We start from the raw sequence: 15,411 nt of genomic DNA, 5'->3' as shown, positions 1-15,411 counted from the left end.
TACCTTGTCAAGAAACATCAGAATCTCACATGTTTCAATCAAGTTGCCTCTTACTTTTCTAAACTCCAATGGATACAAGCCTAACCTGTTCAACCTTTTCTCATAAAACAACCAGGTGTTAGTCCAGTCAACCTTATTAGAAATGTTTCCAGTGCATTGACACCCTGGAGACTAATAGTGCACATAGTACTCCAGATGTGGCTTCACCAATTCACTGCATAACTGAAGCATAAAGTTTTTGAATTAAATTGTCCTTCTGCTAAGTGATAGCATTCTATTGCCTTTCTTAATTGCTTGTGGTACTTTGCTTGTGCATCCAACCTTTTGCGATTCATCCACTGGGGCACCGAAGTCCCTTTGCCTCTCAGAGCTCTGCAATCTCTCATCGTTTAAATGATGAAGATTTTTTATTCTTTCTGTCAGAATGGACAATTTCACATTTGCCCACATAATACTCCATTTGCCAGATTTAATGCCCACTCACAATCCATCTGTATCCCTTTGTAGCCTCCTTATGTCCTCTTCATGGCTTACTTTCCTATTCATCTTTGCCTCAATAGCAAATTTGGCAATCATGTCTTTGGTCCTTTCATCCAAGTCACTTAACAGTGAGTAACTCACCTCCTGAGTCTCCCAAATCTGACCACGATCTACATGGTACAAGTCAGGAGTGTGTTGGAATATTCTCCCCTTGTTTGGATAGGTGCAGTTGCAACAACACTCAAGAAGCTTGACACCATCCAGTACAAAGCAGCCCGCTTGATTGACACCCCATCCACAAGCATCCGCTGCCTCCACCATCAATACACAGTAGCAGCAGTGTGTACACCTACAAGATGCACTGCTGGGACTGACCCAGACTCCTTAGACAACACCTTTCAAATCCATGACCAGTGCCATCTAGAAGGACAAGGGCAGCAGACACCTGGGAACACCACCACCTCGAAATTCCCCTTCAAATTCTGACTTGAAAATATATTGCCGTTTCTTCGCTGTTGAAGGGCTAAAATTCTGGAGCTCTCTCCCTGGGTCTGAGTGTACCCAAATCACATGGACCGCAACGGTTCAAGGAAATAGCTTGCCACGACCTTCTCACGGGCAATTACGGATGAGCAATAATATTTGCTTATCCAGTGACATCCCTTTGCGTGAATATAAAAAATTTAAATTGCACAAGGCGGAATACACCACTCACAATATCTTGTCAACCAGAAAATGAACCATTTGTGACCACTCGTTTCCTGTTAGCTAGCCAAACTATCCATGCCAATATGTTACCCCCGAGCTTTAATTTTTCCACAATAACTGTTGACGTGGCACCTTATCAAATGCCTTTGGGAAATCTAAGTACAGTCCATCCACCAGTTCACCTTTATCCACCACACATGTTACTCCATCAATGAACTCCAATAAATTGGGTAAACATGATTTCCCTTCCACAGATTCTGCCTGATTATCTTGAATTTATCTTAATGCCCTGTTATAACACCTTTGACAATAGTTTCTAACATTTTCCCTGTGACAGATGTTAGGCTAACCGACCTATTGTTTTCTGCTTCCCACCTCCTTCCCTTTTTGAATATAGGGTTTATTTGCCATTTTCCAATTGAACTGAACTGTAGCCGAATCTAGGGAACTTTGGAAATTTCAAACCAACACGTCAACTATCTTGCTAGTGACTTCTTTTAAGATCCTAGTATGAAGCACATTAGGACCTGAGGACTTGTCAGCCCACAGCTCCGACAGTTTACTCAGTATCACCTCCCTGGTGATCGCAACTTTCCTGTGTGTCCCCCCACTTCCTTACAGATCTTTCTGGGGGAAGTTGCTTGAACGCATTGCAGTGGAGACCATGTAAAATACTTGTTCAATTCACCTGTCTTCTCGTTATTTTCCATTATTAATTCCCCAGACACACTCTTACAAGGCCAACAATCATTTTGTTAAGTTTTTAAAATATCTTACTACCTGTCTTTATATTACTCGCTCGCTTTCTCGCAAACCCTTAACTTTTCCCCTCATTAATTTTTTGTCATTTTCTTTGAGGCTTTCTATACTCTGTACAGTCTTCTGACTAGCCACCTATCTTTGCATGCGAATAACGCCTTTTCTTTAAGTTTGACACCATTTTTAACTTTTTTAGTTAACCACAGATGGCAGATCTTCCTCTTGGAATTTTTCTTTCTCGTTGAAATCCATCTATTGTGAAATTATCTGAAATATCTTTGAATGTCTGTGAGTGCATCTTTATTGACCTATCTCTCAACCTCATTTGCCAGTTCGTGTTAGATAGTTTTGCTTTTACTATGAAATGATTTAACTGGTTCACCTTTCAATTGTGCAGTCTATTAGAAGAAATGGGTTCAGTGGCCAAATTGCCTCTTCCAGTGCTATCATTTGTCAGCTGCAGTTTAAATATCAAATCTTGCAACGAATGCCATGGCTCATTCTTAACTAAATGTTGTTTCACCAAAGCCTGGTTGAATCCATCAATTCTTGAGTTTCACTTTTAGTCTGTCTCCTTTTTTTAAAAAAAATACTCATATCCTAGAAACTGGGTGATGTGGTGGTGTAAAGTTGTAAAAACCCATCTGATTCACAAGTGTACTTTAGAGAAGGAAATCTGCCATCCTTACCCCATCAGGCCTACATGTGACACCAAGCTAACAACAATGTGGTTGACTCTTAAGTGCTCTCTGGAAGGGCCTAGCAAGACATTATAGTTTTTTTATTAATATTCATCCATGGGATGTGGGAGTTGCTGGCTGGGCCAGCCTTTATTGCGTATCCCTGAGGGTAGCTTAGAGTCAACCGTGTTGCTGTGGATCTGGAGTCATGTGTAGACCAGGTAAGGACGGCAAATTTCCTTTGCCAAAGGGCATTTGTGAATCAGCTGAGTTTTTACGATAATTGACTGCGGCTTCATGGTCATCATTGGAGTTCTATTTCCATATTTTTATTGAATTCAAATTCCGCCATCTGCCGTGGTGGGATTTGAACCCGGGTCCCCAAAGAATTCCCTGATTCTCTGAATTACTAGTCAAGCGACAACACCACTATGCTACTGCCGCCCCCTATAAGTCAAAATGGAGTTAACAGCATTGTGGGTGTACATATGCACACACCATGCAGGCTCTCCACCAACACTTTGAGAGCAAGTAAAGATGGACTATAAGTACTTGCACAGCAATGACACCCACATCGTGTGAAAGAATATTAAGAAATAAAAATGTCTTTGTGCTTGTATCTACTCAAAAGCATTGGAATGTAGATAAGAGAACTTTTTTTTAAATCCAGTGTTAGGCAGAAAGGCTGCATCATTAACCTGTCTCAGACAGACTATTGTGGTGGAGTCTATCATGTCCCAGGAAGACTCTCTTTTTCTTTTTCAAATGCAGGTCCATTATCTCTCTTGCTGTCTGCCAAACCCTCATAATGGTCTCCGAAATACCACTGCTTACCTGTGTGTGGGCAGTTATTTCTGAAACCTTATAATCCTTTTAATGCAAAAACTCTCCTGATTTTACATACTGGATTTGAATGCATGGAAAGAGTTTGTGTGCTATCTGATGGCTGGATGCATGATAACTGCAGTATAAAAGGATACTGTTATAGGACCTGCAAGTCTTTTTAGTTTTTGTGGTATTATCCAGCTGTATCTGAGAATTATCATCAATCAGAGATATGATACATATCTAATTTCCTCATGACAGTTACTACTGAATTTGTTTAACCATCCTTTCAAACACCAGATTCCAGATCATTGCTCGTAGCATTGAAACGAAAATAAACGGCTGGATTTAAAAATCAGGTGCAATAAAACAATTCATCCGTGGATAGCAGTCACCCTGGCACTACTGCCCCTACCCTTGATATTTTTCATTAGTATTGAGTGGCATTTCAAAAACCGAGGGAACTGCATCATATGATCTGTACACAAATAGCATCAGATATTCAGCTGTTCAGCTTTCTGTCTCTGCAAATTGCACTCTTAAAGTTGAAACATAAAGAGCTTGCATCCCTTGGTACTTAACCCTTTTTCTACCAACCGGAACGACACTTGCCTTTGTATAGAGTAATTTGCACTTATCAAGATGGGCTGTCAGCATTGCTGTCAAATAGCGTCTCTGTTAGTGAGGAGATAGCCTTGATTTCATCTGATTTATTATTGTCACATGTATTAACATACAAAGAAAAGTATTGTTTCTTGAGTGTTATACGGACAAAGCATACCATTCATAGAGAAGGAAAGGAGAGAGTGCAGAATGTAGTGTTACAGTCACAGCTAGGGTGTAGAGAAAGATCAACTTAATGCAAGGTAGGTCCATTCAAAAGTCTGATGGCAGCAGGAAAGAAGCTGTTCTTGAGTCAGTTGGTATGTGACTTCAGACTTGTATCTTTTTCCAGAAGGAAGAAGGTGGAAGAGAGAATGTCTGGGGCACGTGGGGTCCTTAATTATGCTGGCTGCTTTGCTGAGGCACCGGGAAGTGTAGACAGAGTCAGTGGATGGGAGGCTGGTTTGTGTGAAGAAGTGGGCTACATTCATGATCTTTTGTAGTTCTTTGCAGTCTTGGGCAGAGCAGGAGCCATACCACACTGTGATACAACCAGAAAGAATGCTTTCCAAGGTGCATCTGTAAAAGTTAATCATCTAAATGATCTAAAGTATTCGCACCAGCCTATTAATCCATAAACTCGGCTAATGTTCTGAGGACCCGAGTTCAATTTGCCACGGCAGATGGTGGAATTTGAATTCAATTTTTAAAAATCTAGAATTATCAATCGGCTGATGACCATGAAACCATTGTCTATTGTCGAAAAACCCATCTGGTTCATTCATGTCCTTTAGGAAAGGAAATCTGTCCTACATGTGACTCCAGAGCCACAGCAATGTGGTTGACTCTCAATTGCCTTTGGGCAACTAGAGATGGGCAATAAATGCTGGCTGGCTAGCCAGCGACGCCCATGATCCACGAATTAATAGACAAAACAGAGTTAACATTTCATTTTGGGTGCTCAGCAGGTGATGTTAGAAAACAATGAAACAGAAAATGCTGGATGAACTCAGCAGGTCTGGCAGCATCTGTGGAGCGAGAATCATAGTTCACATCTCAAGTCTGTGTGACTTTTCCACAGAGCTGGGTATTCTTCCATCAGGAAAAAGATACAAAAGTCTGAAGTCATGTACCAACCGATTCGAGAAGCTTCTTCCCTGCTGCTGTCAGACTTTTGAATGGGCTTACCTTGCATTATGTTGATCTTTTTCTACACCCTAGCTATGATTGTAACATTACATTCTGCACTCTCTCGTTTCCTTCTCTATGAATGGTATGCTTTGTATAGCACGCAAGAAACAATACTTTTCACTGATGCATCTGACAATAAATCAAATCAAGCTGGTCCACACCAGCTATTCAGGCTAACACTGGCTGTTCAGGCCAACTGGACTAGAATAGACTTTTACATGCATGCTACACAGAGCTATGGATGGTGATGTTTGAGGTTTCCAACTTCTTTCCAATGCATAGCTGATCTAAAATCTCTCCTGCTCTTCCCTCCTACCATTGGCTTATGTTGGAAGGGTTTACAGGTTGATACGTGACCTGCTCAGTTGCATTATCTGTAGCCATCAATTGCTGGAGTGGGACCTAAGCCCAGATGTTCTGGCTTGGGGGCAGGGAAGCTGCCCTCTGCGCCACAGATCCTCCCTTCAGCCACGTACCGAATAATTTCTCTTTGCACCAAGAGCTAGGTTAGAGGTGGCAGGGCAAGAGTTATTAAATATCAGAAATGGATTTGTTCTTGATTAACTCAAAGTCTGAGTTTTCTTCCACCTTCACTGAGAGCCTGAATGTGAGAGTTTGGTGCACTGGCTTTTATATTTCTAGGAATATGGATGTGCAACAATGTGATCGCTTTTACATTAACATTGACTGCTTCCAATTGGTGAGAACTTGCTTGTGTTCCCGTGATTGCAGAGGGACAGTGCTGAAAATTGAGCTACATTTAGTGTACAGCACGTGACCCAGTTGGTCTGAGCTGGAACTTATTCTTCATGTGAGTCTGCTCCCACCCATTTAATCTAGCCTCATCAGTGTATCTTTCTTCACTTTTGCTTCACACCCATCTAGGGCCCCTTAAATTCAAATATACCTGAGGATTTTTAACCAGATTATAAATAGGGCAGCATGGTAACACAGTGGTTAGCTTTACTGGCTCACAGTGCCAGAGGTCCATGTTCGAATCCCGACTTGGATCACCATTTGTGCGGTGTCTGCACATTCTCCCTATGTCTGGGTTACCTCTGGGTGCTCCGGTTTCCTCCGATAGACACGCTGGTTAGATGCATTGGTCATGCAAAATTCTCCCTCAGTGTACCCGAACTGGCACTGGAGTGTGGTGACGACGGGATTTTCACGATTGTTGCAGTGTAATGTAAGCCTACTTGTGACATTAAGGAATAAATGTTAAAGTTTAAGGTTGAAGATGTAAACAGATGTAAAAAATAGGCTGCCTTTGCCCAATCCCCTTGAGTTGCTTGTTGGTTTCTGTGCTCCTGTTTCTGCAAATACTCAGAACTGGAGAAAGAAAGGTAGATTCATATTGGTTGACATCATAGTTTTTTTAAAAAATTATGACAATCTTTTAAGCCAAACGCAGTCAATGAAAATCAAAACTGCAAAGGGTTGGAATCTAAAGTAAGAATAGAAAGTGTCAGGCATACATAGTGAGTCCAGTAGTGCATGAGAGGAGACAGATTCATGTTTTGAGTTGAAAAAATTTGCCAGAACTGAAGTCTTCACAAAGATTGGTCAGGGTCTTAACACTTGATCGAAACTGACATTCCCCAGCGTAGAACCAAGAATGTGTTCAACTTTTGTGCAGGCCTCCAAATGGGCAGTTAATGGACCCAGCCAGAACAAATGGAAGCCTCCAATAAATGTTTACATGTCTAGAGCTTCCACAACCTTCCAGGATTTCTGCAGTGCCGTGGCTGGCGCTGCTGCCTCTTAGCGCCAGAGGCCCGGGTTCGATTTTGGCCTTGGGTTACTGCCTGTGTGGAAACATTCTTCCCGTGTCTGCATGGTTGCTCAGTTTCCTCCCACAGTCCAAAAATGCTCAGGTGAGGTGTATTGAACATGCTAAATTGCTCCTTAGTGTCCCAAGATGTGTAGGTTGGGGGGGTTTGGAGTTAGTGGGGTAAATGCATGGGGTTAAGTGATTGGGCAGGAGAGAGGGCCAGGTTATGATGCCCTGTTGGAGAGTCAGTGCAAACGCGATGGCCAAATGGACTCTTTTTGCATTATAGGGATCCTATGGTTCAATGTAACTATAGCCCCTTTAACATCTCCATTTTTAACTGCTTCACCATTGGTGGGCATGCCTTCAGCTGCTTGGCCCCGAGTTCTCAAATTCTCTCTCTAAACTGTCTGCCTGCCTTTCCTTTAACTCACTGCTTCAAACCTCTCTCAATGAATCAAGCTTTTGCCCGTTTATCCTGATGTTGTCTTGCGAGTTTTAATGTCCCGTTTTGTTTTACAGTGTTGCTGTGAAACTCCTTGGGACATTTTGTGATGTTAAGCGGTGCTATAATAAATACAAATTATTGTTGTGCAGTTCTTCAGATGAGACATTAAGCCAGTGCCCCGTGCTCGTGTTACTGTGAGCTTGGTGGGCATCAGCGATCCCCTGGAAGAGGAGATGGAATTTTTCTGTGTCTTGGCTAGCATTCTTCCCTCGGTGATCATCAGAAAACATATTAACTGGGTCATTCTGTCTCCTTTCTCTTCCTGTCTGTACTGTGCTTGAAAGTAAATCACCTAAAAAGGACTGAGTTCTGTTAAGAGACATGAAAGGCTGCTTGACAAAAGCAAGCCATTAACACATCTTCTGTGTCAGCATCTTCTGCTTTTACTCCAGTCCTGATGTATTAAATGATACGAGTACATATTTTGAAAAGAATCACACGACCCTGCTCCTGTGCCTACATGTCTGTCCTTGACCTGCTGCAATGTTCCAGTGAAGCTCAACACAAACTGGAGGAATAGCATCTCATATTCTGGCCAGGCACTTCACAGCCTTCCAGTCTCAACATCAAATTCAACAACTTCAGATAATAAGCTCTACCCCACCTCGGCCCCCTTTGTTTTAATTTTATTTAACTTTTAACTGTTCTCTACCTTTTATTTCTTCTATTTTTCTTCCTTCCCCACTCTTTCCCCTTTTTTATCCCCCCCTTTCCTTACCTTTTCTCCCCCTTTGCTTTCCCCTTTCCCCTTTTCTCAATTTTACATCTCTCCCTCCCATCTGCCCCCACATCTTCATCTGTCACAGTTTACCCTCTGATTTCAACTTCTCTGCCGTTTGGCCACTCACACCTTCCGTTCTCTCTGTGGACTGCCGTTAGCAGCCTTTCCCCTGGTTTTTGTGGCCATGACTCATTATTCATTGTTCAAAAAAGGTAGTAGGGATAACCCTGGGAATTATAGGCCAGTGAGTTTGACGTCGGTGGTAGGGAAGTTAATGGAAAAAATACTTAGGGGTAGGATGTATGAGCATTTGGAGCATTGCGATCTGATTAGGGTTACGCAACATGGCTTTGTTAGAGGGAGGTCTTGCCTTACGAATCTGGTGGAATTCTTTGAGGAGGTGACAAAAACAGTTGACGATGGGAGAGCCGTTGATGTCATCTATATGGATTTCAGTAAGGCGTTTGACAAAGTCCCTCACGGTAGGCTGGTAGAAAAGGTTAAGGCGCATGGGATACGAGGCCAGGTAGCTAGGTGGATTGAGAACTGGTTGGGAAATAGGAGACAGAGGGTAGTTGTGGAGGGTACCTTGTCGGGCTGGAGGCCAGTGACCAGTGGTGTGCCGCAGGGCTCGGTACTGGGACCTCTCCTCTTTGTAGTCTACATAAATGACTTAGAAGAGGGCGTAGGTGGTGTGATCAGCAAGTTTGCTGATGACACCAAGATGGCAGGGTTGGCGGGTACAGAACTGGATTGTCAGGTGATACAACAGGATATAGATAGGTTGGTGCAGTGGGCAGATAGGTGGCAGATGGCATTTAATCCTGACAAATGCGAGGTGATGCATTTTGGAAGGAATAATGCAGAGAGGAGCTATGTGATAAAAGGTAGGCCGATTAGGAGTATAGACGTACAGAGGGACCTGGGAGTGCAGGTTCACAAATCCATGAAGGTTGCGTCACAAGTGGAGAACGTTGTTAGGAAGGCTTATGGGATGTTAGCCTTTATAGGAAGGGGCTTAGAGTATAAAAGCTGCCGTCTAATGCTTCAGTTATACAGAACGTTGGTTAGACCGCATTTGGAGTACTGCGTTCAGTTCTGGTCACCTTATTACCGGAAGGACGTGGAGTCTCTGGAAAGGGTGCAGAGGAGGTTTACCAGGATGTTGCCTGGCATGGGGGGACTGAGTTACGAGGAGAGATTGAAGAGACTGGGACTATTCTCCTTGGAAAGACGGAGATTGAGAGGGGACATGATAGAGGTATATAAGATACTGAAGGGAATAGATAGAGTTAATAGTGAGAGACTGCTCCCTAGACTGGGTACGAACACGAGAGGTCATCACTTAAGGGTGAGGGGGGGGAGGTATAATTTGGAGGTAAGAGGAAGGTTCTTTACGCAGAGAGTTGTGGGGGTCTGGAATGCGCTACCGAGTAGGGTGGTGGAGGCAGGAACGTTGGACTCGTTTAAGATGCAGTTAGATAGGCACATGAGTGAAACGAGAATGGAGGGATATGGTAGGGGCTATTAAATAGGGTTTAACCACGGGAGACACCGGAAGGGCAGGCTGTATGATTAATATTTTTTGTCTTTATTCCACAGGTGGAGGTCCACCTCGTGTCAAGCGAGGGGCATGCACACGGCGGGTCGTGCGTGGGCTGCTCTTGGAAGTCCAGGAGTGGCCTAGTACTTCATGTCGGTGTGTGTGCTTGATCCTGGACCAATAGACGGGCTCCACAACAGCTCAGTGACTAGCACTGCTAGCTGTGCAGATACATGGATTTGGGCCTGTGTCTGTGGGAGTTTGCGCATTCTCCCTGTGGTTGCGTGGGTTTCCTCCGGGCGCTCCGGTTTCCTCCCACACCCCAAAGATGTGCTCTTAGGCTAATCGGTTTCCACCAAATTGACACTATTTCTTCCCTGAATCTGACTGAGTAGGGTCCCATTCGTAGACATGCAGGGTAGAATAGGTGTAGGGTGATGCGGCGGCGCGGGCTCGTTGGGCCGAAGGGCCTGTTTCCCGTGCTGGGTTGATCTTTGTTCTTTGTTCATTCTCTCACCCTGCAGTATAAATATCTCCCACTTTCAATGCCTTTTAGTTTTGACAGAGGGTCAGCTGCACTCGACGTCAGCTCTTTTCTCTCCTTCCAGACGCTGCCAGACCTGCTGAGATTTTCCAACATTTTCTCTTTTGGTTTTAAAAAATCCCAGTTTGTTGCAATGAGTTGAAGTTGATGATTTTTAACACGGCGGATGGTTCACTTTAAACTTGTGATCGTCTTTTTCTTTCAGCATCACCATAGATGATGTGGTCCATGTAATAGACGGAGGAAAGATAAAGGAGACTCACTTTGACACTCAGAACAATATCAGCACAATGGCAGCAGAATGGGTCAGCAAAGCTAATGCCAAGCAAAGGAAAGGTCGAGCTGGCAGGTAAAGTCAGCGTGTCTGTCAACTTGTGTTAGATAAAATGTCATAGGAACAAGCTGCCTACAGTGCACATTGCACTCCACGGGTATTTGCCGAATTAAAGGTCACTGGCTATTGGGCGGGTCTGGAGAGTCACTAGTATTTTTTGTTCATTTTGCTAAAATTGTCGTAGTCAGTTAAGGTTACTGTTCAGCTTTCACTGGGCACTCTGTGACTCCCAAAGTCTTATGGAATTGTTTGCAGCATAGAAGCGAGCCATTCAGGCCATCATGCTTGTCATAGAATCACAGAATCCCTACAGTGTAGAAAGAGGCCATTGGGCTTATTGAGTCTGCATCGACCACAAGCCCACAAAGGCCCTATCCCCATGACCCCACGCATATACCCTAGCTAGCCCCCTGGACACTAAGGGGCAATTTAGCACGACCAATCCACCGAACATGCATATCAGTGGGAGGAAACCCATGCAGACACGGGGAGAACGTGCAAACTCCACACAGTCGTCCAAGACTGGAATTGAACCCAGATCCCTGGCTCTGAGAGGCAGTAGTGCTAACCATTGTGCCACCCATTTAAATAATGTAAGAAAGCTTGCAGCTGACATAGAAGTAATCAAAAAGGTTGCCTACTTGCATGGAACATTTAATTAATACAAGCTAATTGGATGAGCCCAGATGATGGAATTAAAAGGTTTCATTGTCATTACTTGTCCCTCCGTGGAAGCTGGATTTTGCTGTTTTCATTTATTACAAGACAAAGCTTAGTGAGCTGTCGTTGTGTTCAGTATCATGTTATAGTACGTTAGCGTTTAATATAGCTATGCTTTGATTGGAACTTATCTGTGAGTTTCTCATTGCTGTATTAGTTATTTCTACAGCACAGCATTGATGCTTCCTGTTCTAATTTGAAGCCTTTTTTAAAGTAATGAATCACTGACATTTGACTGTCTTAAATTTATGTTCTTCCCCTGCAGCATATTAAGCTGCTTTCCAGCATCCTAGACTCCGATTAGTACTACATGTGAGAAAATGACTCAACGCTCCATCAAATAAAAGTTTTATTCCCAAAGTTAAAATGAGCTGTTTACGGATTTTATTTATTTATTAGTCACAATTAAGACTTGCATTAACGCTGCAATGAAGTTACTGTGAAATTGCCCTAGTCACCATACTCTGGCGCCTGTTTGGGTCAATGCACCCTAACGAGCACATCTTTCAGACTCTGGGAGGAAACCGGAGCACCCAGAGGAAACCCACAAACATAGGGAGAACATGCAAACAGTGACCTAAGCCGGGAATCAAACCTGAGTTCCTGGCGCTGAGAGGCAGCAGTGCTAACTACTGTACCATTGTGCCACTCTGCTGAAGCACCGTAGACTATATGAATTCGAACTGCGTTTCCCAAAGGGTTGTGAATCTGTGGAATTCACTACCCCAAAGTGTGGTGGATGCTGGGACAGTAAGTAAATTTGAGGAGTTAGACAGATTTTTAATTGGTAATGGGTTGATGGATATGGGGAGACAGCAGGAAAATGGGGATGAGGAGCTTATCAGCCATGATCGAATGGTGGAGCAGACTCGGTGGGCTGAATGGCCTAATTCTGCTCCTGTATCTTATGAACTTACTATATAATGTGCTGAAGTGCTTGCAAACTATTAGGGCAAGAACACGAGTGTTGAATATGTAGCTGAGGATGGAAAGCCATGAGTTGATATTTTGTCCCTCTGCGTGTTGGATGCCAGCAGATTGTTTAAGTGCCGTCCATTGCCTGTATTTGTAAGCTGGCACGTGGATTGGATTATTTTTCATCACCTAAACAGGTCAATAATCGCGACGGTGCGCTTTAACTTGTGAGCTCATCTTTGACAGATGGAGAAGCGGCAGCTGGTGGTCACCATCTATTTACCCTGTTCATGCTGGCTAAAGCTCTTGATTATTGTGTATTCTAGGGTGCAGCCAGGCTACTGTTACCACTTGTATAACGGATTGCGAGAGAGCCTCCTCGATGACTATCAGCTTCCGGAAATCATGAGGACTCCTCTTGAAGAGCTTTGCTTACAGATCAAGGTTAAAAAATAATTGCTGCTGAACAATTTAAATTGCCTTTGCCAATTGCTCGCAAAACGGGCCAATTAATTTCTGAATGCGGTGACATAACATTATTTTGTTATATTTGTGGATGCGAAGGCACAATGCCAGAAAAAGACCTTTGTGGTCATGGTTTGCTATGTAGAAGGTCTCTAAGTCCATTTGATCTCATTATCTGTGATCCTGTCCTCCCACTACAGCTTGTTAATCAACCTGAAGAGGCAGGCAAACCTCAGCCCCATGTCTCGGTTGCTGACCATTACAATGAGTGTGATCCCAGAGGGTACATCTACTCTTCTGGATGGTCGGTTGGAGAGGAATTTTCCATCGTATTTTTTTCCCTGTATTGGCACTGCGTGTTTGTGTTCACCCAGGAGATTTCATTGCTGATAGGTGGAAGGGGTAAATGAGTATTTTAGTCATGAGGTTCCAGCGGTACAGTGTCTAGGGCAGGTTTGGCAGTCCAGCAAATTGCTAATTTTCATTTGGAACCTGGTAATTGTGGTGTCAAATTAGCAGCCTAATCAGTCTGAATTCAGACCCCCCCCCCCCCCAAATACCCCATGCCAAGGGAGCCCCATTAATCAGTCGACCCAATTTTAGCATTTTGAAAATATATATTTCATAGACTGACTTCGTAGAATCCCTGCAGTGCAAAAGGAGGCCATTTGGCCCATCGAGTCTGCATCAACTACATATACTTCATAGAAATGTAGACTGACTTCACAGAATCCCCACAGTGCGGAAGGAGGCCCATTGAGTCTGCACCAACCACAATCCCACCCAGGCCTTATTCCCGTAACTTAACATATTTACCCTGCTCATCCCCTGACACTAGGGTCAACTTGGCATGGTCATTCAATCTAACTTGCACATCTTTGGACCATCAGAGGAAACCAGAGCCCCCGGAGGAAACCCACGCAGACGTGGGCAGAATGTACAAACTCCACGCAGGTAGAGCCCCAAGCCGGGAATCGAACCCGGGTTCCTGGCTTTGATGAGGCAGCAGTGCTAACCACTGTGCCACTCCAAGAACTTTGAAGTTCTTCTAACTGCTTCTAGGAGTAGCACCCACCTGTCCTTCTGCTTCTCAAAGCTTAACATTTTCCCTTTCACTGCCAGAGGTTAGTTTTATTGCACTAACATTGTGGTCTTGACAGATCCCTCCCTTACATCATGTCTGAAAAGTTAACAGGGTTCTGTTTGCATTTCTGTCCTCGCCAGTCTGCCAGCATGACAGCCTGTGGCTCCGATTGCATTCCTGTCCCCTGACCTGCCTCCATAGTGCTCACCTGGAATAGAATCATAGAAACCCCGCAGTGCAGATGGAGGCCATTCAGCCCATCAAGTCTGCACCAACAACAATCCCACCTCGGCCCTATCCCTGAAACTCCACACACTTGAACTGCTGATTCCTCTAACATACGCATCCCGGGACACTAAGGGGAGAATTAGCATGGCCAATCAATGCAACCTACACATCTTTGGATTATGTGAAGAAACCGGAGCGCCCGGAGGAAATCCACGCAGACATGGGAGAATGTGCAAACTCCGCACAAACAGTGACCCAAGCTGGGAATCGAACCCAGGCCCCTGGCGCTGTGAGGCAGCAGTGCTAACCACTGTGTCACTTGGCTGGCTCCCGCTCAGTGGCAATCTCCTGGCAGTTTGAAAACTGGCACCCAGTCTCAATCTGACATTAGAAGCTGAAACATGAGTGAAATAGAATCAGGGTGGAAAATGCAGTGACAGAAACAGCCACAAGAGAGAAGAGTGTAGCTACGGAGAGAGAAGGAGCATAAACAGATGAAAGCAATCGGAAGTCAGAGATGAAAAGAGGCAGAGGAAAGCGTTCATGCATAGAGAACAAGCCCCGGTCTCAACACTTATGACTAGACCACCTAGGCATTACACTTCATTTCCATGTGATGTTTGGTTCAAAGTTGGCTAGAAATCTTTAACTTGCAATGTTCCCTAATCAGGCAACATTAAACTTGACCTCTGAACCTGTGCTTTTATAATAGCATGTAGAATGGAAGAGGTGCAGTTCCACCTCAGATGCAGATTTGTCAATAACCGTGGAACATCATCTTTTCAAAGCATGTATCATCTGACTTGGATGATGAATATTTCAAAAACTCTACTGGAATCCTTACATTTATAGTCCACTCTTTCATTTCCCTCTGTTCCAGCTGGAAATCTACATAAACTTGACAGCTGGTTCTCATTAGAACGCAATTTTATCTTTTAATGTAAAATGACTGCCATTTTATTTTGAAGTGTTATATAACAGTTGTCTGGTTTAATGATATTCTATGTAAAACTATACAAGGCTCAAGTTGTAGACTGCCAGAATTTTCCCTTATGATCAGGACGTTTATTTGAAATAAAAATACACAGATTGACTGAAGATCTTTGCCTTCATCTACATAGTTATAGAGATTTATAGCATGGAAACAGGCCCCTTGGCCCAACTTATCCATACTGCCCACTTTTCTTTACCACTAAGCTAGTTCCAATTACCCGTGTTTGGTCCATATCCCTCTATACCCATCCTACCCATCTCACTGTCCAAACGCTTTTTAAAAAGCTAAATTATAGATGTGACGATCTGTTTGATTAACCGAGTCTTTTCTTAAAA

At 43.7% G+C, this 15,411-nt stretch overlaps 1 protein-coding gene across 2 annotated transcripts in view; it reads left to right on the top strand.

Annotated features, from left to right (window-relative positions):
• The window catches only part of dhx36 (DEAH (Asp-Glu-Ala-His) box polypeptide 36), an 84,789-nt gene that overhangs the window by 41,731 nt on the left and 27,647 nt on the right, over nucleotides 1–15,411 (top strand). For both annotated transcript variants that reach the window (XM_080186025.1, XM_080186026.1), the window contains exons 15-16: nucleotides 10,542–10,685; nucleotides 12,632–12,749. In XM_080186025.1, coding sequence (XP_080042151.1) covers nucleotides 10,542–10,685; nucleotides 12,632–12,749 — 262 coding nt within the window. The remainder of the gene's footprint in view (nucleotides 1–10,541; nucleotides 10,686–12,631; nucleotides 12,750–15,411) is intronic.

The sequence above is a fragment of the Carcharhinus amblyrhynchos genome, chromosome 3, assembly GCF_965287045.1.
Source record: "Carcharhinus amblyrhynchos chromosome 3, sCarAmb.v2.hapA, whole genome shotgun sequence".
NCBI classification, from domain to species: Eukaryota; Metazoa; Chordata; class Chondrichthyes; order Carcharhiniformes; family Carcharhinidae; genus Carcharhinus; species Carcharhinus amblyrhynchos.
This window is presented reverse-complemented; position numbering and strand designations above follow the sequence as displayed.